This window comes from Henckelia pumila, chromosome 1, assembly GCF_033568475.1.
Source record: "Henckelia pumila isolate YLH828 chromosome 1, ASM3356847v2, whole genome shotgun sequence".
Lineage (NCBI taxonomy): Eukaryota > Viridiplantae > Streptophyta > Magnoliopsida > Lamiales > Gesneriaceae > Henckelia > Henckelia pumila.
In genome coordinates, this window is record NC_133120.1 from 106,558,578 (window position 1) to 106,581,587 (window position 23,010).

The 23,010-nt window shown below is 35.7% G+C and overlaps 4 protein-coding genes across 4 annotated transcripts; 1 reads left to right on the top strand and 3 right to left on the bottom strand.

The window, feature by feature from the left end:
* Nucleotides 1-8,839: 8,839 nt before the first annotated feature.
* LOC140871625 (uncharacterized) lies at nucleotides 8,840-9,900 on the bottom strand. Its single transcript, XM_073274226.1, has 3 exons — nucleotides 9,565-9,900; nucleotides 8,983-9,111; nucleotides 8,840-8,944 (listed from the first exon to the last, which is right to left on the bottom strand). Exons 1-3 carry the CDS (start codon nucleotides 9,898-9,900, stop codon nucleotides 8,840-8,842), a joined length of 570 nt encoding a protein of 189 aa, XP_073130327.1.
* A 317-nt stretch (nucleotides 9,901-10,217) lies between these two features.
* On the bottom strand, nucleotides 10,218-10,739 carry LOC140871633 (uncharacterized). The gene has a single exon (XM_073274239.1). It carries the CDS (start codon nucleotides 10,737-10,739, stop codon nucleotides 10,218-10,220), a length of 522 nt encoding a protein of 173 aa, XP_073130340.1.
* A 4,952-nt stretch (nucleotides 10,740-15,691) lies between these two features.
* Nucleotides 15,692-17,735, top strand: LOC140874653 (WRKY transcription factor 22-like). The gene is made up of 3 exons (XM_073278008.1): nucleotides 15,692-16,300; nucleotides 16,410-16,523; nucleotides 17,050-17,735. The coding sequence occupies exons 1-3, from the start codon at nucleotides 15,873-15,875 to the stop codon at nucleotides 17,528-17,530; spliced, it is 1,023 nt and encodes a 340-aa protein (XP_073134109.1). The 5' UTR covers nucleotides 15,692-15,872; the 3' UTR covers nucleotides 17,531-17,735.
* Nucleotides 17,736-17,991: 256 nt separating this feature from the next.
* On the bottom strand, nucleotides 17,992-22,216 carry LOC140874967 (endoglucanase 20-like). Its single transcript, XM_073278472.1, has 8 exons — nucleotides 21,973-22,216; nucleotides 21,677-21,889; nucleotides 21,378-21,578; nucleotides 21,199-21,276; nucleotides 20,856-21,008; nucleotides 20,333-20,441; nucleotides 19,789-19,955; nucleotides 17,992-18,575 (listed from the first exon to the last, which is right to left on the bottom strand). Exons 1-8 carry the CDS (start codon nucleotides 22,204-22,206, stop codon nucleotides 18,219-18,221), a joined length of 1,512 nt encoding a protein of 503 aa, XP_073134573.1. The 5' UTR covers nucleotides 22,207-22,216; the 3' UTR covers nucleotides 17,992-18,218.
* Nucleotides 22,217-23,010: the final 794 nt, after the last annotated feature.

A 23,010-nucleotide genomic window follows, 5' to 3' on the forward strand; every position in this document is an offset into this window, starting at 1 on the left:
GATTAGATCAAAGTGCTTTAATATTTTTACTTAGTTGATTCTCTACTTCAGTTTTGAATTCTTTGAACATTTCAAATGATTCAGATTTATATTTCATTAAATATAAATACCCATACCTAGAATAATCATCAGTAAAGGTAATGAAATAGGTGTGACCAGATTTAGTACCAATACTAAATGGGCCACAAACATCTGTATGGATCAAATCTAATAGATTTTGACTACGCTCAGGCTTTCCCTTAAAAGGTATCTTAGTCATTTTTCCTTTCAGGCAGGACTCGCAAGTAGGTAGAGAGTTTAAGTCTGACATATCAAACATGCCCTCTCCCACTAACTTGTTCATCCTCCGTGAGGAAATATGACCTAGTCTAGCGTGCCAAAGATTTGCCAGGTTTTGACTATCGTTATTTCTTTTTATTGTTGTTACCGGTTTATCAACATAATTAACTGGAACGTATTTTAATTTCAAGTTATATAGATCATTTTCAAGTTGTCCACATCCAATCAAACATTCATTCTTGTAAATATTGCAAATTTCATTCACAAAATTGCAAGAAAAATAATCTCTATCAAGCATAGAAACAGAAATAATGTTTTTAACCAAATCTGGCACAAATAAAACGTCTCTAAAAAATAACTTAAAATTGTTCTGCAAAATTAAACAAACATCTCCCACAGCTTTGGCTTCAACTCTGGAACCATTTCCAAGCCTCAACTGGGTCTCACCCATCCTCAGCCTACGAATTCTTGACATCACCTGCAAATCATTGCAAATGTGAGATCCACATCCGGTATCCAATACCCAAGAAGTAGTATTAAGTAAAACATTTATTTCAATATAAAACATACCCTTTGCAGTTCGCAACTGCTCGAGATATTCTTTGCAGTTACGCTTCCAGTGACCGGGTTTCTTGCCGTGATGACAAACATCTTCAGACTTGTCCATGTTAGAAGCTTTGTTCTTGTGCTTTTTCTTGAGCCCAGTTTTCTTGGGTGGAGCAGAACGTTTGTTACCCTTTGCACTTGACCCCCTCTTAGCAGAAGAAGAGGAGCCCACCAAGAGAACCGGTTTATCCTTCTTGAATGTGGCCTCATAAGTGACAAGCATATTGACCATCTCTTCAAGGGTGGCCTCTAGCTTGTTCATATTAATGTTCACCACAAAACCGTCAAACGATGAAGGAAGAGAAAGAAGCAGTAATTCCGCACACAGTTCATGCTCCAATGTCAACTCGAGGGTCACCAACTTTTCAATGAGCCAAATCATGCGTACCCCATGCTCACGGACCGAAGTCCCTTCTCGCATGCGGCACGTCATTAGCTCCTTGACAGTGGAGTACCTCTCAGCTCTTGATTGAGCCCCAAAAAGATACTTGAGGTGCATGTGTATGTCAGCAGCATTCACGGCATCCTCAAATTGCCTCTGGAGTTCATCAGACATTGAAGCTTGCATATAGCATTTCGCCTTGATATCATGGTCCCACCATTTATCAAGTTTGGCCAACTCTTCCGACTCACATCAGCCTGTGCTTCCTTCGAAGGAGCCTTTTCTAATACGTAGAAAATCTTCTCCGAGGACAAGACAATCTTCAACTTACGGAACCATTCCATATAGTTTGCGCCAATCAGTTTGTGTTGTTCGAGAATAAAATACAGTGGATTACGCGAATTCATTATAACGATATACTGAAAAGATAACAGACAATAATCAGTGATTATTTAATTAATTTACTAAGACATAAAATAAGGCGAGTTTAATTTTATGAATTACTCTCCCACTATTTTAACGATTTCACCACCCTCTAGTGAAAACGAGAAAACCATTTTTTTTAGTAGGAACATGGAGCCCAATTTACAAATTATAGTTCCGAATAAAATCAGCCAATTATAGTTTTAAAAAGGTAGAGTTCAATTGCTGCTAGAGCAACCTCCATGTTTTTACCTCATATCCAATAAAGGGCCCAATAATATGACGTCGTTCAAAGTAATATGCCAAGTTGACCCATCAATATTACGTTGTGATGGACGCTCGTCATGTGGACCCCAATAATATGAGGTAATCCCATGGGAGTTCCACCCAACTTACAACAATTGTCTACTCAATGCACAGCTTTTCGGCAAACGGGCCTTCCCAATAATATGAGATGGACCACGTTCGCGGGTAGCATCTATCATGCATTGATAGTTGATGGAAGGTAGGAAAATATAAACTATATTTAATTTCTCTTTTATTAAACTTGATATTAATTTTAAATCATATTTAAAATGAGGGATTTTAATTTTAAAAATTTGTCTCATCATTTAATAAATTTGTATGTTTGCAGGATTCATGCAATTTAGTCTAAACATGCATACAACAATAATATCAAATATTAAATAAAGAATGATCGACGCCTAGATCTAATCGACCCGTGGTTGCCAATCACGAGTCTAAATCCAATCCTAGGTGATATGCAAGTATGCAATACAATGCTATTACATTGAGCTTCCAATTTACATTTATTCGGTCTTTATCGTTTGTTGGACCCACCATGGTCTTCAAATCTTTATCTTCCAATAAGTCTAATAAATTTACAATAAATTTCAATGGCAAGTAGGGGATACATATTTAAGGGTGGGAACAGGTCATAAATCAGGCTCACTTTTATTACAAATGACAAATCAAATTGGGTCATAAACGAAGCCCATTAATAAAATCCAACAACAATAATAAAAACCAAATGTAAACAACTTAACATACACCTAAAAATTTGGTCATGTCAATCGATCATCCTTTTATCCAATTATTTAATTCAATTAAATGATTGGATAACATGCAATTCTAAATGGCAATATATTTAAACAGATAAAATCATATTTTATCTAATTTATCCATAAAATTATATTTTATACATAAAATCTTATTTTATATATAAAATCATATTTTATTATCAATTATACCAAAATAATCAATTTTCATGAAATTTAATTTACTGGACTAAATATATAAATTTTCCAAAAATTCAAATTTATCAAAAAATTAATTTTCTTAAAAATCCGGGTTCAAACAAATTTGACCCAATTGCCTTGTGGACCAATCGAAATAATTTTCAATCGGTCCAAAATTTATAATTTCAAAAATTATAAAATAAAATAAAAATAATAATAATTTAATTCAAGGGCTGCCCGGGACGATCCCGGGCAGCCCACCCTGCCCCGCCCAGCCGAGAGCTGGGCTAGGGCAACAATTGCCCCATCCCAGCTGCTGGGCTGCTGGGCCGTAGCCTGCGGCCCAGCTGCGTGCTGGGCTAGGGCAACATTTGCCCCAGCCCAGTCGCTAGGCTACTGGGCCGCCGCCTGCGGCCCAGTTGCGCGCTGGGCTAGGGCAACATTTGCCCTAGCCCAGCCGCCAGGCTGCTGGGTCGCCTTGCGCGGCCCAGCTGTTGCCCTAACCCATCACGCTAGGCTGCTGAGCGCAGCCCAGCTGCGCGCAGGACGGCGGAAAGGGCAGCGGGCAGTCCAATTTTTTTTTTTCGTTTTTGTGAAAACCGAGGCATGGTACAATTTTGATAAAATTTTAATCGTAAGATCCAAGAGCAACCTGTCTCTGACGCCACTATTGGAACACGTTCTCGGATCCGTCAGATGTGATACCCATAGCAGCAAAAGTTTAAAATTTTTATTTTTGATCTGGAACGATTCCAGATTGTGGGTATCAAATCCTTACGATTAAAACAAATAAGTAAAAATAATACAAGATTAAATTTTACCTCTCAAGTCTCAACTTGAGGTTATGGACTCCAACAGATAAATCTGCTCTTCTTGTATATCCCAGGAACTGATGACTCAATCGATCAAATCCTGAATCAGGTCCACGAACAGAATTCTAAAACCCTCTGACAGACTGCACTAGAAAGTCTATCAGAGGTTTCTACGAAGAGAACTAACAGATTTTATCTATTAAACTAGACTGCAAATTCGAAATTTGCAGCCTAGAATTTCGAACACAGAGAGAGAAGGGTGGGGCGGCCGAAACCCTAGGGAGAGAGCTCTCTAGGTTTCGAAAATTATGAGTTGTTCTGTGTAATTTCTGTACTGCAATAACTTATTTATAACATGAGCTGCTAACAGCTTAGGGCCCATTAGTCATAAGTTCAAGCCTGAAAAGGAAAGCCCGCATGTTCAGAAATTAATATAAAATTCATCGTGACTCAAACTGATAAACCAATTTTAACAATGCGTACAGAAACCTTTTCTGCATAATTTAAAGTCAAGATAAATTTTCTGAATCCGAATTCAGTGGTTTTCAAAAATGGCATCCATATGTAATTTTAGGAAATCTCACTCCCTCTACTCATTAATAAGAAGTCCTACTTCTCATTCACTAAATTTAACTCATTAAATTTAATTATCTCAACGGAGATTAGAAATCTGTTACTTGTGTAACCCTAAATGGTTCAGGGATACAGCTAGCCGTGGGCCCACAACTCCTTTGTGACTCGGAACAACAATTTCCGACTTGCCCATCGAATCATGGTAAGAGCTCCTAGCAACATCGCCCCATGATTCCCTAGGTATCACTGATAGTGCCTGCAAGAATTAGTGGGTTTTGGTTAGCGTACAGTACGGTCCCTTCATCCATATATCCCGATCGAATCAACAACCACTGGTATATCGAGAGTCGTTCGAGATTCGATAACTATGCAATGCATCTTTAAGATCAAATAGCGACATCGCATGTGCAACTAGGAAACCAAGTAACCAAAACCACGGACTTTTCCACTCAATTAGTGAAAACCACTTGGAAAGTCCGAATAGGGTGGTTCGATCATTCATCCAATAAATATCCATTTGCATGCTTCGAACATCTCTATGTTCCATACCAATGAAACGTGGTACTTGGCATCGCAAATGCTAGTCTCAATCTTGAGCGATCCTTATCCTTATTGCGGATGGCTCAATTGACTAGGAACTGGTTTAGAATATACAGTGATTACAAGATGTGTTTCATGATAGTCATCCATATCCACTATCACATCTTGCATGCACTTTAGTATATTCAAGGTCTTTATCTAAACATCGTATAGCATGTCACAACATAACAATATGATAAAAGATAAAGTAAATTCCAATAAAGAGTGTAAATTATATTAAACAAAGATTGTTTACAAATAGAGTCAAAAAGACTCTTAGCCACAAGTTGGCTAGCAGGGCACCCACTCTTTCTTATACATCATATTTAGTAATCTTTTCCGAATAAATCAACAATTTGGAGTTTGGACCGTCAGTAATTTGATCAGGAAGCTTTTGTTCGAAGGGTGTATTCCGAATTCTGAAAACCTTGTTTAAACAGCAGCAACAATAACAGCGACAATAATGAACACAGTCGAGGCGAGAGAAACTCTCTATCCGCAAGACGAAATTGCCCGTTCCAAGTGCTAAACGTTAGCGGCAATCGTCTCTAAGATACAACGACTTTCGATCGTGATATAGCAGCAAAACAAATATCACGAACTTCAACGAACAAAAATATGCTTTAACTTTTCTTTTAGAAAGTGAGGGAGAGATTTTGAGAAATCAGAAATCTGAAATGTATGTTATCAGATGTTTCTATGTCTGTTTTCTGTGTTATAACCACCATATATATAGTCTTATACATGAAACAACACGTCTGAAGGCGTAAGGATGCAACCCATGACAGAAAAATGCCAGAAACAGTCGTGACTGTTCATTCTGCAGAAGGTGCGCTCGGGCGGTAATTTTCTACCGCGCGAGCGCCCAACTTTAAGCCAACACACTGCCTCTCCATTTTGGTACCGCGCTCGCGCGGTAATTTTTAACCGCGCGGGCGCACGTCGCTTTGAACTCACTGTCTTGCATGTGCGGTGCTGCGCCCGCACGGTAATATTTTACCGCTCGGGCCTACTCCATAAAATAGTAAAATATTATTTTAAATAAATTTTATTCAAAAAGAATAATCGGATCAGAAGACCACACCACACCACGCCGAGCCGAGCCGGCCGGCCGGCCGTGCGCGTGTGTGTTTGTTGCATCGACTAGCGTCTTGCCTCTTTACAAAACATCCGGTGCCCTAAGGGCCCAATCCCATAGTCCAATGTTGGACTAATTAAGGTGAACAACAAATTGGAGTTGTTCCAATGTGGGACTACCATTTCCCCATTTCCCTCCAATTTATTTCACCAAAATTTTGAATTTTGTAATACTTTGGACAAGACTTTTACAAACAATTTGGGTTAATCAATTCAAACCCTTTCAAGCCCATTTCAATTGTAATTCATTCAATAATACAATTTCCAACAATCCCCCACATGAATGAATTTCACGTATAGTAACATTCTCACTAGAAAATCATTTTGAGTTATTGTTACATCAGGATAGAGTTTGTGGCTTTGAACCTACCGTAGTAAAATACTATCGGATTTACTAGTTGCATAGTAACGCGATGTTTTGAACTAGTTAACCGTTTGTGTAAACCAAGACAATAGTAATTACATAACAATACTCTTACATATTTTGTTCTCACGTTGTGTCCATTTCGGCCTTGGACCATATCTTAGATTCATAAGTGTTGCAATCAAAGCGGCCAATACTTTGCACTTATATAGGTGATCTCCTATCAAGAGTATCCTGCATTACTCCACCTCATAGGTATAGGAATCATTAAAAGAAAAACTTAACCTCACCACATTTTGCAGGTTATGTCAACTTGGATGTTCCAGGAATGAGTAAGTAATTTTTCCAAGTACTCAAACTAATATTTATAACTTAGTTGTCCCATTGAACCAAGGTTTTGGGATCTCCAATTCTCAAGGTTGGGTTACCGCTATAAATATTTTATTTTGTGGATTTTAAACCCATTCCTCCAAGTAGTTTGTACATTTGATCTCTATTTATACTTTTTGTAAGCGGATCCGCAAGGTTTTCCTTTGACTTCACATAGTCAACCGAAATAACCCCATTCGAGATCAATTGTCTTATGGTATTATGTCTCCGACGAATATGTCGAGATTTACCATTGTACATACTACTTTGTGCTCTTCCTATTGCTGACTGACTGTCACAATGAATCGTAATGGAAGACACCGGTTTATTCCAACATGGAATATCTTCGAGAAAGTTTCGAAGCCACTCGGCTTCTTCTCCAGCTTTATCTAGAGTAATAAACTCGGACTCCATAGTCGACCGAGCTATACAAGTTTGTTTAGAGGATCTCCATGACACCGCTCCTCCACCGATAGTGAACACATATCCACTCGTAGACTTGGAGTCTTTTGTGTCAGAAATCCAATTTGCATCACAATATCCTTCTAGGACCGCAGGATATTTTGTATACACGATTCCATAACTCAAAGTGTATTTCAAATATCCAAGCACTCTCATTAGTGCTTTCCAATGATCCTTACTTGGATTACTTGTGAATCGACTTAGCTTATTTACGGTATATGCAAGATCAGGACGGGTACAGTTAGTTAAATACATCAAACTTCCTATCACCCTTGCATATTCCAATTGTGAAACAGGTTCTCCTCTATTTTTGGCTAAATGTGTACCCAATTTCATAGGTGTTCTAGCCATAGGATGATTTGTGGCATTAAATCGTTCAAGAACCTTTTCTACATAATGAGTTTGGGATAACATAATTCCAGCAGGAAGTTTAGAAACTTTAATCCCTAGAATTATATCACACAATCCCAAATCCTTCATATCAAAATGTTGTCTCAACATTTTCTTGGTTTTCACAATCAATTCATGGTTGCTACCCATGATTAACATGTCATCTACATAAAGACAAACAATTACATATGCATTTGTAGTACCTTTAATGTAGACACATTTATCACATTCATTTATTGTGAAACCATTTGACAACATTGCAGTGTCAAACTTTTGATGCCACTGTTTAGGTGCTTGTTTAAGTCCATACAATGACTTGACAAGTTTACACACCTTTTGTTCTTTCCCGGGTACAACAAACCCTTCTGGTTGTTTTATATATATTTCTTCATCCAACTCTCCGTTCAAAAACGCAGTTTTAACATCCATTTGATGAATCTCAAGATCATGCAATGCTGCAATAGCTATGAGAACACGAATGGATGTTATTCTAGAAACCGGAGAGTAGGTATCGAAGAAATCATATCGCTCTTTTTGTCTAAAACCTTGAACCACAAGTCGAGCTTTATATTTATCTATAGATCCATCTTCTTTGTATTTCCTTTTAAGAATCCACTTGGATCCTAAAGGTTTACATCCCGGAGGGAGATCAACCAACTCCCATGTATGATTATGCATTATGGAATCTATTTCATTTTGTATGGCTTCCTTCCAAAAAGGAGCCTCAGGATTTGATAAAGCCTCTTGAAGAGTTCTTGGTTCATTATCTAACATGTATGTTAGAAAATCAGGACCAAACGATTTTTCAACTCTTGCACGCTTGCTGCGTCGTGGTTCCACGTTGTTTTGTGGAATTTCAATTGTGTTTTCATGAGTTCGCTTGTTCGAACTTATTTCATTCTTGTCTTTACATCGAAAGATATTTTCAAAGAATACAGCATTCCTTGACTCCATAATTATGTCTTCATGTATATCAGGATTCGTTGACTTATGCACTAAGAATCGGTATGCACTACTATTGTATGCATAACCAATAAATATGCAGTCAACCGTTTTAGACCCAATTTTTATTTGTTTTGGCTTAGGTACTTCTACTTTCGCCAAACACCCCCACACTTTGAGGTATTGGTAAGAAGGTTTACGACCTTTCCACTGTTCATATGGTGTTTCGTCTTTTCCTTTGCTTGGAATCCGGTTTAGAATGTGTGTTGCTGAGAGAATCGCTTCACCCCACATATTTTGAGGTAAGCCAGAATTTATTAGCAACGCGTTCATCATTTCCTTTAATGTTCGATTTTTGCGTTCTGCAACGCCATTGGATTGAGGTGAGTAAGGGGCCGTCGTTTGATGAATGATGCCGGAAGTTGAGCAAAATTCTTCAAAAGGAGCCACATACTCTCCACCTCGATCACTTCGAATCATTTTAATTTTCGAACTTCGTTGATTTTCAATCTCAGTTTTATATTTCTTGAAAGCGTCGATCGCTTCATCTTTGCTTTTCAATAAATATACATAACAAAATCTGGTGCAATCATCAATGAATGTTATAAAGTACTTATTTCCACCTCGTGTTTGTACCATTTTTAAATCACATACATCAGTATGTATTAATTCAAGTGGCGTAGTACTTCTCGTGACATTATAAAATGGAGCTTTAACCATTTTCGCTTCAACACATATCTCACACTTGTTTTGTGGATTTCTTTTAAACATGGGTATAACATTTAAATTTGCAAGTCTTTGCAACGTGTTGAAGTTAACATGTCCTAATCGTTCATGCCATATATCATTACTTTCAGTCAAGTAAGCAGAACCAATAACTTTATTCTTCGCCTCAAGGCGGGAAACATTCATTACATTTAACTTAAAGAGACCACTATCTTGGTACCCTTTCCCAACAAATACACCAGATTTAGTTAACACAAATTTATCAGATTCAAATATCATTCTAAATCCAGCCTTGCTCAAGAGTGAACCAGAAACTAAGTTCTTCCGAATGTCTGGCACATGCAGCACATTTTTGAGCGTCACCTCTTTACCAGAGGTCATCTTCAACACCACATTTCCCACTCCCACAACTTCAGACGTTGCGGAGTTTTCCATGAACAACTTTCGATCCCCAACGGTGGCATAGGTGGAATACATGTCTTTCTCGGCACACACGTGACTCGTAGAGCCGGTATCGATCCACCATCCTCTTGGATCATCCACCATGTTGGTCTCACATATAACAGCACTAAGATCAATATCAGAAAGTGCTAAAGGTACATACCTTTCTTGAACCATGTTCACTTGCCTTGGTTTCTGATTTTTGTTATTTTTCTTTGGAAGTCGGCAGTCCTTTTCCATATGATTCGGTTTGCCACAGTTGTAGCAACTTCCTTGAAATTTCTTCGCTTTCCCCTTTTGCTTTTCATCATGGGGCGCTTCCTCTTTTGACTCGTACTAGACTCCGCCAGATTTGCTTTGGCCTCGGTTTCCATCAGCTTTTTATGTGACTTGGCCTCGGTATTTCTGTTGTCCTCCTCGATGCGAAGCCTCACAATAAGATCTTCAAGTTTCAACTCCTTACGTTTATGCTTAAGGTAGTTTTTGCAGTCTTTTCACAGTGGAGGCAATTTCTCAATGATAGACGCGACTTGGAATGGTTCATTGATTTCCATTCCTTCGGCCAATAAGTCATGCAAGATGATTTGTATCTCTTGCACTTGACTCATTACAGTTTTTGAGTCTACCATCTTGAAGTCCAGAAATTTGCCAACTACAAACTTCTTTATGCCGGCATCTTCAGTTTTGTACTTCTTTTCCAAAGAATCCCATAATTCCTTGGCCGTCTTCACATAGGAGTAGACACTATAGAGAGTGTCGTCGAGGCCATTCAGAATATAATTCCTGCAGAGAAAATCGTTGTGGTTCCATGCATCTATTGATGTCCTTCTTTGTGTGTCAGAATCGCCTTCAACGACGACGGGGGGATCCTCCTTGAGAAATCTAGATAGATTAAGGGTGGTCAGATAGAACAGCATCTTCTGCTGCCAACGTTTGAAGTCGGCACCAGAAAACTTTGGCGGCTTTTCTCCATGAGCGGGGGCGGAAGCGAGCGGAGTGAATGAAACGGTAGACATCTTCAGAATCCGGGAAATACAAAGAATTTCGTCTTGCGATTGTTCGAAGGGTGTATTCCGAATTCTGAAAACCTTATTTAAACAGCAGCAACAATAACAGCGACAATAATGAACACAGTCGAGGCGAGAGAAACTCTATATCCGCAAGACGAAATTGCCCGTTCCAAGTGCTAAACGTTAGCGACAATCGTCTCTAAGATACAACGACTTTCGATCGTGATATAGCAGCACAGCAAATATCACGAACTTCAACGAACGAAAATATGCTTTAACTTTTCTTTTAGAAAGTGAGGGAGAGATTTTGAGAAATCAGAAATCTGAAATGTATGTTATCAGATGTTTCTATGTCTGTTTTCTGTGTTATAACCACCATATATATAGTTTTATACACGAAACAACTCGTCTGAAGGCGTAAGGATGCAACCCATGACAGAAAAATGCCAGAAAGAGTCGTGACTGTTCATTCTGCAGAAGGTGCGCTCGGGCGGTAATTTTCTACCGCGCGAGCGCCCAACTTTAAGCCAACACACTGCCTCTCCATTTTGGTACCGCGCTCGCGCGGTAATTTTTAACCGCGCGGGCGCACGTCGCTTTGAACTCACTGTCTTGCATGTGCGGTGCTGCGCCCGCGCGGTAATATTTTACCGCTCGGGCCTACTCCATAAAATAATAAAATATTATTCAAAAAGAATAATCGGATCAGAAGACCACACCACTCCACGCCGAGCCGAGCCGGCCGGCCGTGCGCGTGTGTGTTTGTTGCATCGACTAGCGTCTTGCCCCTTTACAAAACATCCGGTGCCCTAGGGGCCCAATCCCATAGTCCAATGTTGGACTAATTAAGGTGAACAACAAATTGGAGTTGTTCCAATGTGGGACTACCATTTCCCCATTTCCCTCCAATTTATTTCACCAAAATTTTGAATTTTGTAATACTTTGGACAAGACTTTTACAAACAATTTGGGTTAATCAATTCAAACCCTTTCAAGCCCATTTCAATTGTAATTCATTCAATAATACAATTTCCAACAGCTTTAAGCTAGATCAAAGGAATACAATAAAAAAACATGATTATAGAGTCGGATTCCCAAGTCGTACGTAGTTGTTGCACTCGATACTCTCATTACAAATTTATCGGCCGGGGTTCAGACCCGCGACATTAGAAGAAATCATGAAGAATGTAATAATATATATGTCCAAGTTTAGCTAACAAATTTTAATTAACTGTACGTAGACGAACCAAATAATGCTCTAGTTAACGTTATTGTACCTATGTCACATCGTATAGGATGTGTTTATCCTCCTCTTACTTTGATTAATTTCAGAAGTAATTGCAATCAAGTCTATTTAATAATATCTTTCTAAAAGAAAAAATTGGACGACCGATTTGTGTTAGACAAATAACGTCTTGAATTGGTAGATCTTTCATTTTCTTATTCTTACGAGCTGTTTTGACAATTGATCAACTTATGTACTGTTTCAATGAAACCCATTTAAATTCCAGCCTAAAATTTTGATTATATCCACCGACGTGATGTGGATTTTTTTTTTTTACACGAAAATAAATAGAGATCCCCCCGCGTCTAACAAATCGCCAGTAGCCAGCTTTCATCCATTTATTTTTAATTTAATTTAATTTAATTTAATTTGTTTGCGGGCCTCCAATATCCCCTATTCTACGCCTGTCTACATCCTATATATGCGTGTATAAGTGGGCACGAAGAACTAATTTATTAAAATTCATCAAATACAATCTCACATGAATTTTGATGAGAGCCGTGGCACAACTTTTATATATATAATATACATATATATTAGATATATACACGCACATATAGCCATGTGCTACAATTTGGGAATTTGGAGTTATATATATATATCGAATTTTTGTTTGATTAACCCTTCAAATCACTTTAACTGGTTGCCCCCACAGCGGGAAATTTACAAAAGTGGCATGGAAAAGAACCATTATAGTCGATGCCATATAAAAGCAAAATCAATAAATATACTCTTAATTAAGGTCTTGGGTTTATGTTCTGAAAAGACATGGTATATCCCGACGACTTCCAATAAGCATTAGATTGAAACTCATATCTGTAAATATAATTTATAATATTAATACAAACTAGGTATAAATTTTCTTCAAATTTGCAGTTACTAGCTCGACGACCGAAGGGACGACGTGAAATTCAAACAAGGATGGTGGATTGGTGGTAGAGACGTAAATGAACAAAGCCGCTCGTAAGTTATTCAAAATTTAATTCAATGAAAGTTCGTTTGAACTTGTTTAATCATGAGACTCGTTAAGATAAACGCACAAAACTCAAATTTTATAATATACTTAAGTAGTTATTCAAGTACTTTATTCCTCTTGAAAAGCCTTGATTACTCTGTTAGCTCGTGAACATATTCGTTATTAGGGTCATGAGTCGGCTCTTCGATGAAAAAAATAACATTTTTGATGTTTGATTCATAGATTTTACAATTTTAATTATGTAAAAAACTATTAAATTTATTTATTAGAATAAATTACAAATTTTGACAAGAAAAATAATATAAAATTTAGTTTTCATGAAGATTTATTAAGCCCATTTAGGTTTGATAAAAGTTTGAATAAGCTCGTGAGTCATGATATATTTGTTAAATAAAACTCGAGCTCGGCTCAATTATAAATGAATCAAGCTCAAGTATTCAAAAGTTTTGCCCAACCCGACTCAATTATATCCCTAATTGATGGAATAAGGGAAGGTGAATATGCATGTAAAGGTGATAGTCATTTTCTTTTCTCCCTTAAATCGTTTCATAAAATGATTTATTTTTATGTCATACTATATATTATTAAAAGTTAGGAAAAACTGTATTTTTTATCTTATAATTTGGTAATTTTGTGATATTGGTCCTCTATGTTATCAAGTTTCAGTTTTATTCCTTTAATTTTTATTCGTCAATTTTAGTCATTTTTCATTGGAAGCGTCAACGTGGCATTATACACCATCTCACATCAGCATTGCATTAGTTCCACATCAGCGTCATGAAGTAGGAAAAAAGCAAAAATTTCAAAAATAAATAAAGTTAGTTGAATAAAATTAAAATTTAATAACATAGATAGCCACATCAGAACGAAAAACATATATAAGAGCATAAAAAATTATTTTCCTTAAAATAAATTAAATCCAGAATTCGTAATTGAGATACTAATATAAATAAATGGATAATGCTAAAGGTACAACAAATATCGTGTACAACGATATTTACAACAATTATATCGTGATATTTATTATTTTATCGCGAGATTTTGTATTCAATTTATCGTGAGATTTTGATATATTTAATTTTTGCATTGTGTTGTAAGATTTGTTGTACAAAATTGGTTGTACATATAGCATTGCTTGTAAATAAATAAATACGAATAGGGAGAATTAATAATGGAGTGTATATGCATGATAAAGGAAATAAAATATGGCATGGAAAATAGAGTTGTGCGTGGTCCAAAAAAGTAGTCAATTATATTCTACAATCCCTAAAGTTCACGTTAATGCATCTACATATCCACTTGCCTGTCCCCTAAGTCCGCCACCGTAATTGGTGCGTTGAACTTGAAAATATATTACAATCTAATTTCGTTCACGTTTTTCTGGTAAATCAATGAGATATGTAACATCCCATTTTAAAATGAGAGATGTAAAATCACCCAAAAAAATAGACTCGCTCACTAGAAATGAAATAATTATGTTGGATATAGGGTTGCTGCTATATATCTCTACAAAAACAAGATATATCTTCGTTTTTTTTTTAAAAAAAAGGAACGTAACTCATGACATATTTTGGGGGAATTTGTTTATAAATAGCGAATAATTAATTAATTAATTTTAAACCTAGTTTTTATATGTAGTTATTTATTAGTAAAAAATAGTAAGTTTAACCTCGATCAATGCCACCAAAACTTAAGATACGATTGCAGTAATGGCTATCTGGTAATAAATATTATATGTCAGTTAATTGACCTGTTCGGTTACACAAGTCAAAGAAGAAGAGACAAGAAATGCTATAGTAACATGTAGGTAAAATGGTAATATTATTTAATTGTTAATTCGCCCAGCTGATATCAAAATATAATTATTAGAAATAGAACCATGTCTATCTCCTTATATAAAGCTACACAAATAAAAGATCAAAATCTAAAACCTTTTGAAATATCTATTCTGACAGGTTTGGCATTTTCTGGTCAGGCCATTCGGCATGTATAGCCGCATATCTATGTCATTATTTGAGTTAACATACTCCTAAAAATTCCATACATAAGAAAATATAATATTTAACTCAAAGAAGATTTAGATAAATTCATATTAAATATAAAACAAAAATTTAAACTTTACATTAATATTATAACATTCGTTTTATAATTACAACAAATTTGATGTGTTATTCTCCTGAGTCGTGTATACTTAATTATTACATACATAAAAAGTACAAATAGACGCACCCACCCTATAAAAACCCTAGCAAAATTAGTAGATTAATTTCTTCTATGGACTTGCCTAAGAGCTAGGTTACCTAATAAAAAAAAGAGTGTTAATAATTAAATGCTAAATATATATCTTTTGATTAATTCAAAGTCAATTAAAAAAAATTAAATATTTCTTGATACAAATAATTGAGTGCAACAGTTCAAATACAGTACTCGATGAGATAATTTTAAAAATTGAGTAATCCAATCGTGTGCATGACATCATCAAAAAAATATATATTATATAAACGATCAAATATCACCTTTTTTTTCAACATCACTACCCTTTCAGTCCAAGTTTCGTTTCTTTTATATATATTATTATTCCTCGTCAACAAGTGAGAACACAACAGCGATTCATATAGCATATATCGGTGAAAGCGTGTGACACTTTTGGTTTTCCCACTTGGGATCGGCCCTTTGACATTAACGCGAAAACTCAACGCGAGAAATATTATGGAAAAACAACAAAAAAAAATCCAATCTTTTACGGTGTGTATGTATACGTCGGTGATGTGATTCATTTCCCTTTAAAATATTCGTTCCTCACGCTGGAGAACGGTCAAGAAAACGGCTGTTATCGAGCTTTATAAATTTTAGTTTATTCAAGAGTCGTGTTTCATATATGCCTCAATCTGCTGATATGGAAGACTGGAGTTTGCAAGCAATAGTCAGAGGATCGAGTGGCGATTTGTCGACCAAGATTGAGGATATGGATACATGTGATCGTGATTATGGCGACAATTTGTTTTTCGACTTCAATTCGGGTGGATATCAGTCGATAGATCATGAGTTTTTCGCTAGCTTTCCTGAAATTTTCGATAGGGATCAGATGGGTTCGAGGAATGGGTTAGAGGAACTTTACATGCCATTTTATAACCATGTTCCTGCACAGAGTCCTTTTGAGTTTCAAGAAAATCATGACCAGAAATTAACTGGTGTGATCGAGGATTATAAGAGGAGTCATGAGTCTGATCGATTATCAGGGAATAACATTTGTGCTGAGTCTGACAGCGTTTGCAAAGCTGTTTCTACGCCAAAATACAAAAGAAGGTTTGTAGAATTAATATATAATACTTTGCAAGTTTAATTTTCTATATATATACACAAAAGGTTGGTTTTTATTAGATTTTTGAAAATTATTTTCATCTACTTTATGTAGGAAGAATCAGCATAAACGAGTGGTGATTCAAGTTTCTGCAGATGATATTGCTTCTGATAAGTGGGCTTGGCGCAAGTATGGCCAAAAACCTATAAAGGGTTCACCATATCCAAGGTCTGAATTAATATATATTTCTTGCATGATAATTAAGTGCAAAATTAATCGATCTATTTCAAGTTGTGGATGCATAAGATATTGTTTAGGAGAGTTTTTAGGAAGCATTTCTCGGTTTTTCCTTAACAAAATTTTGAAATTTTGTTAAATTTTTTGTTAAGAATAAGTTGAGAAGTGCTTCCTAAAAGCTCTCCCAAACACTACCTAAATGTGTAAATGATTCATTCATCTCGACTACCTCACTAAAAAATTGCTGCGTAATTGTTTATTTCGAAATGTAAAGGTCGATTTCTTGAATTTTTCTACTTCCAATATGCATAAAATAATGGTAATTAACCTTAGATCACCATCTTGGTTATTTAATTTACCTCATGCAAAGGACTAAGGTAGTGTTTGCAACCTTTAAAAATAAGTGATTATGGAGATTTTCTTCTTTGTGAAGAAAATCTCCATAATCACTTATTTTTAGAGGTTGCAAACACTACCTAAATCTACATACTCTAACCTAGTTTATATGTGTGAACAGGAGCTATTATAGGTGTAGCAGCTCAAAGGGCTGTTTGGCTCGGAAACAAGTGGAGCAAAGCTGCACAGATCCTGGAATGTTTGTCATAACCTACACTGCAGAGCACAGCCACAGCCAGCCTACCCGGAGGAACTCCTTATCCGGTACAATCCGGCAAAAATTCCCATCTTCGAAAGCACCAAACATGCCTAGTCTTGTTAAGCAAGAAAAAGACGAGGAACCAAGCAGCTCGAATTCCACAAAAACGTCTCTTAAACATTATTCTTCAACCGACGTTGATTTTCATCCAAGAATTAAACGAGAGGGAAAAATAGTCACGGCAGACATAAATCACGATGCTGATGATTTCGACATGTCCGAGGATTTGATACTGAACGGTGAATTCTTTTCGGGTTTAGAAGATTTTGATGATTTTGTTTCAGAACTGGCTGATTCTCATGCATCTTCTCCACAGTTTCCGGCAAGATCATCATGTAGCTGATAAAATTTCCAGAATAAAGAACATGCGAACAATGTTACTGTTATTATAAAAGTTTAAACAATATTTTGCTTCCGAAAAAATACTTCGATCTTATCCATTGTTTTATCCATCGTACATGTGGTGTATGATGCACTTCTGTTTTAATTCATGAAAATGAATTGGTATGGTGGAAAATATTATGGGTAACATTCTTTCTTGTTTTGTATATACCGATGCATCTAAATTATTTATCTAAACAATTCCCATAAATAAACGTTCAAAAATAACCTACATATAATATATAATTAATTATTGAAATAGTCACATCATTATTTCAAAGTTATGAATTAATTGCCATTTTGTCACATCTTTAGTTTGACTTAATTTTTTTAACAAATGGGACGTACGACCCACGCGTGAAACAATTAAATAAACTTATAAAATCAATCATAAATATAAAATATATATTTAAAAATCTCACCTTTTAATTTAAAACTAAGCTATAGCTGTCCACATTTTTATTCCAACACACAAGTTACTTTCATATATAGCTAATATATAATATCATACCAATCACTAAAATTCCAATACACACGTACAAACCCTTATTTCTATGTATATAATTGTAAATTTACATGCACCCAGTGACTTAGCTAGCTAGCTCGCATTTGAACCATGGACCACATCTTTAATTTGGTTCAATATATTTTCATGTAAATTTCAAGCACCTATGTTGATTAGTTTGGCCACCAACTAAAGCAGCCACAGATCCCACAAAAGCTGCATTCATGTATGTGGTGGGCTCTAAATGTGAGTAGTCCGATCTCGAATCTGTGAACTCGTCGTTCGAATTCGGCCCTCCCACTATGGCGCCAACATGTGTGTTGGGATTTGGGTTTGAAGAATAAAAGTAATCTGAATACCCCTGGTTGCAGCTCACTTTGGTAGGATGGGTATGGATAGAGGGAATGGATGCACCTCTGTGGTGTAACTGTGTGGGGAATTTGTTACCAAATCCAACCATGTATGACATCTTCTTGGGGTTATTTCCAAGAATGTAGTCCACCTGTGAAACCAAAAACCACATCGAAAATTATGAGCTTTACTTGTGTAATTTCAACACTCTATTTGAGTGTAAAATAAAGGGAAAATTATAAATGTGATATTTTAATTTGCTTGTACTTTTTTGCAATTTAGATCTTTTATATGTTTGCTCAAATTCAGTTTTATTCATCTATTTTTAATTTTTATTTAAAAAAATTATTTCTTTTTTTTTTTTCACGTCTCAATGTGATGCTAACACGACGATGACATAATGTTGCTATGACAAGTGCCTAGCTCTCGTAAACACTTGCATGCAAAATGACTAAAATTACAAAATAAAGAACCTAAATCACCAAAAAAATTAAAGATACATAAACTAAAGTAAAAAAAAAATTAAAGATAGAAAACTTAAACAAAAGTTCGAAAACATAGCTAACCAAAATTGCAAAATAATAAAAAATTCTCTAAATAAATAAATAATAGGGGCTTTTGAGGTATTGAATTAATTTTTTTTTTTTGAGCTGAACTGATTATTATTAGCGTTTGAATGAAGTGCTAATTTCAGAAGAATAAAAATTAATTTTTGGGTTCATATGATCTTTTTTAAAAAAAAAAGTAAAGGCTTGGACTATAATACTCTTAAATTTATTAAAATACATGTTCAAAATTAGAAGGGACAAATTAGGAATACAAAATTTTAAGTATTACCTATTCAACTTGCCTATTTTCAAATTGATTATGTCACTCAAAGATCTTGAATATATACTGCATCTACATACATTCATAATTTGTGTGTGTGTGTGTGCGTTAATAAAGTCAAAACTTAATTAATTAATAAGGAGTTGCTTAATCACTATTGTCAACCAAAGTTGGAGAGCACCGTGGAAACTAAGATGAAGCTAATTTCGTAGTAATTAATAATAACTTGAAGAAAATGCCAAACTAGAATCTAGGATAAAAAGCATTTATTTATGCTTGAATTTCGCTACACCCCGAGAAAATTCTAATTACCTAGCATAATTAATTGAATGCCATGTTTAAGTTTTACGTACTAACCCATTAATCCGTTCTAAAATAGTACTCTCACTACTCTATATATATGGAAATAATTAATTTGTGTACGTGGTGGTAAAATAAAAATAAAATTACTCTCTTTCAAAAAATAAAAATAAAAATAAAAATAAAAATACTTCCATAAAACGTGTATCTATCAATAAATAAATAAATTAATAAACCTGTGATTTTGCAAAGGCTTTGATTTGAGAAGTAGAAAAATGAACAGATCCACATTGGACTCCCTCAACACGAGCTGCGCTCAAGATGTTGGAATAGGCGAGAAGTATCATTGAACCGCTCGTCACGTATTGTAGGTTACTGCTGTCTCTCGTATATAGAAGTCCACCTGCATATATATATTACCCCAATTCCTATATTTATTTTTAGTAACAATTCATGGCTTAGAATTAATTACAACTTCATATATTATATTAATTATATATATATATATATATATATTAACTTAATATATACTGAGCCAAGTGGGCCACCTGGTAATTGGTATTAATAGTGGGCAGTTCGTATTTGAGTATGTGTGTATTTTGTTTTAAAATATGCAAAGCATGGGGCATGTGTTTGAATGCCATTTTTGACCAGTAAGAAATTTCGTGTTTAGGTAGTATTCAGACCCTACTTGATGGGTATAGTATACCTTAATTGTGGATATATCATATAATTAATTAATTAATTTAATATATATGATTATATGATTGTGTAACTAACCAGGAGTTGTCTTGATCTGAACAGAGCTGCTTCCAGGCATCAACGCACACACGAATGAATCTGCTCCATCCTTGTATTTTGCCAGGTTCGACTTTCCTGCTAAGAACTCCTGAAATAAAACAAACAAATTCTCTCCCATTAATATTGTTTTTCATTAATGTGAAAAAATTGTCATTTTAGTAGTTATGCGGTAATTGTTTGTTGGGTGATGCTACATGTACACGAAGGGTTACACGTTGGGTTACACGTAGCATTTGAAATTACATAAATGTATTTTGAAAAGAGTTTTTTCAAATAAAGTGGAGGGATTCTTTTGTAATTTCATGTATAGTGTGTAACCCAACGTGTAACCTCCATGTACACATAACATTTCCCTTGTTCGTTTTGCAATTTTGATCTTTTTTCCTGTTATATATTCTTTCGCATGCAAAAAGTCGACGTAGCATGAATGGACATAAATAACGATCATGAGCCAAGTAAATTGGGGTTTGGTGATACTGTGTGTATATATATATATACTTGCCTTGGCTAGTAAAGTTTGAGCCCCAGCGAACTTGTTATCCCAACTGAACTCAGAAACGGCCTGGCTCCATCCCTCATTACTCGTTACGTAATTTAGATATGTGTCGTCTCCACTTGCTTTATATAGCCAAGCAGCTGCCCACAGCAATTCATCCTTTTTATAAGCACCCACGCACAAAATAAAAATAAAAATCTTAGCCCTTGTGCATGATCATTTATCCATCACCCTTACAATAATACAGCATGGGTGCATATATGCATGGTAACAAGAACTCGAGGTTGGCTCGAAACATGGTGCATATATATATATTATAATAGTATGGGCATATTCACGGTATTATTACCTGATAGCCAGAGTATGAACAGTAGAAGGGGCAAGAAGCCTGATAAGATCCTCTGTACTTGTCTGCAAACTGAAACAACTGAAACCGATCGACAGTACGTAGTTTAATAACTTTAATCAATACTACCAACACTAACTAATATCACACTACATGAAATTAAACAACATATATATAGTCACCAATTTCGAGTGGCGTAGAAGTCGTGCGGAGTAATCTGGAGAAGCCCCCTTGAAAACAATGGAAGCGGCAGCAAAGGCGGCGGCAGCATCGGCAGCCGCCTCAGTTCCAGGTGAAGAAGTGCTGATTTTATACAGTGTTCGCGCCGTGTCCATATCCTCTGGCCGCTCCCAACACTGATGATCGTTGTTCCCATCCCCTACCTATTCATTATTTTTTTAAAAAAACATTGTGACAATAAAAAGTATAAGTTTTTCATATATATGTTACATTGAAAAATCAAGAAAACAATATTAGTGACCTGAGTGTAGAGTGTGGTGGACGATGTGTGAGCTCTGAGCAAGAAATTTGTTCCCCAACGAATCGCGGTTTGTAGGTAACGAAGCTGATTTGCTGAAGTGATTTCATTCTGATATTCGGAAGCAGCCCAACTCAACAAACTCATGGAGAATGACATTGGCCATCCGAACTTCACATTGTCACCAGCATCATAATATCCTCCGGTTAAATTTACCTATACGATCAACATGTTCTCATTAGCCATATATCCAAATAAATAATCTTACTTAGAAGCATATAAAAAAAATGGCCTCTTACATTTTCAACTTCTCCATCTGATAGAGCCGAATCTCCCCTCCATTTCACTCGTTGGCTCGACGGCAACTTACCCGAACGTTGGCCTTCGAAGAACAAGATCCCTTTGCTCAATGCATCCTTGTAATCACTAGCCTCCAAGCAAAATTCAGGATCTATGATAGATTTAGTGCTAGCAATTGGACCAATAAATAATGATATCACAAACAAGAATATTGATACTAAATGAGTAGTCATGATTTTTTAGGACTTGGTTATTCTTGTTGTGGACCTTTTATTGTCTCTGGCCCATTTTATAGATACACAGATTGGTATGCAAACCTGCTTGCCGTGCTTGTTTGTCTAACGCCCATTTGCATGTCTTAGTTAAAACGTTGTTTAGATAAAGATTTGAATCTTTTGCGTGAGTTATTATTATTTTATATATGTAGTCTTTGAACTTGATTTTTGTTTTATTTTTTCCCCACTTTGGACCAATCCTTTGGGATTATTTATTCCTGTGCAGAACAGTTTTATATAAAATTGATGGTTTGGTACATAAAATGTCGGGAATGGAGGACTAACGGCGAAATTTGAGTCGATTAAGGTATTGTTTGGGAGTGTTTCTTTAATTCTTTCACAAAATTTTGGTTTGAAATTGAATTTCATCTCTGAATCTAATTATTTTTCTAGATCCATTGCATGTTGATCGTTAACTTTTGTGTTTCACTGGTGCATAAATTTAAGAGAAATTTGAAGATTGTAAGCAAGATTTGAGGACTTTTGGAGGAAACTAGGTAATCATACGAGACAAGAATTTGCATGTTGGTGTAAGTTGCGGAATGGAGATAGCGTGAGGGATTGAAAAGGCGTGGGAATAATGTGTGTCACGCGAATAAATGATAAAAAAAAAAAAGAAAAAAGATACATCATATGTGTATAAATTGGTGTTCCGAAGATGGATATAATTATATTCTATGAAATGATTCCGATGGATACCCACTCCCCAATTTCGTCATTGAATGAAAGAAGCACAAGTTATTGTCTTGTAAAGAATGGGAA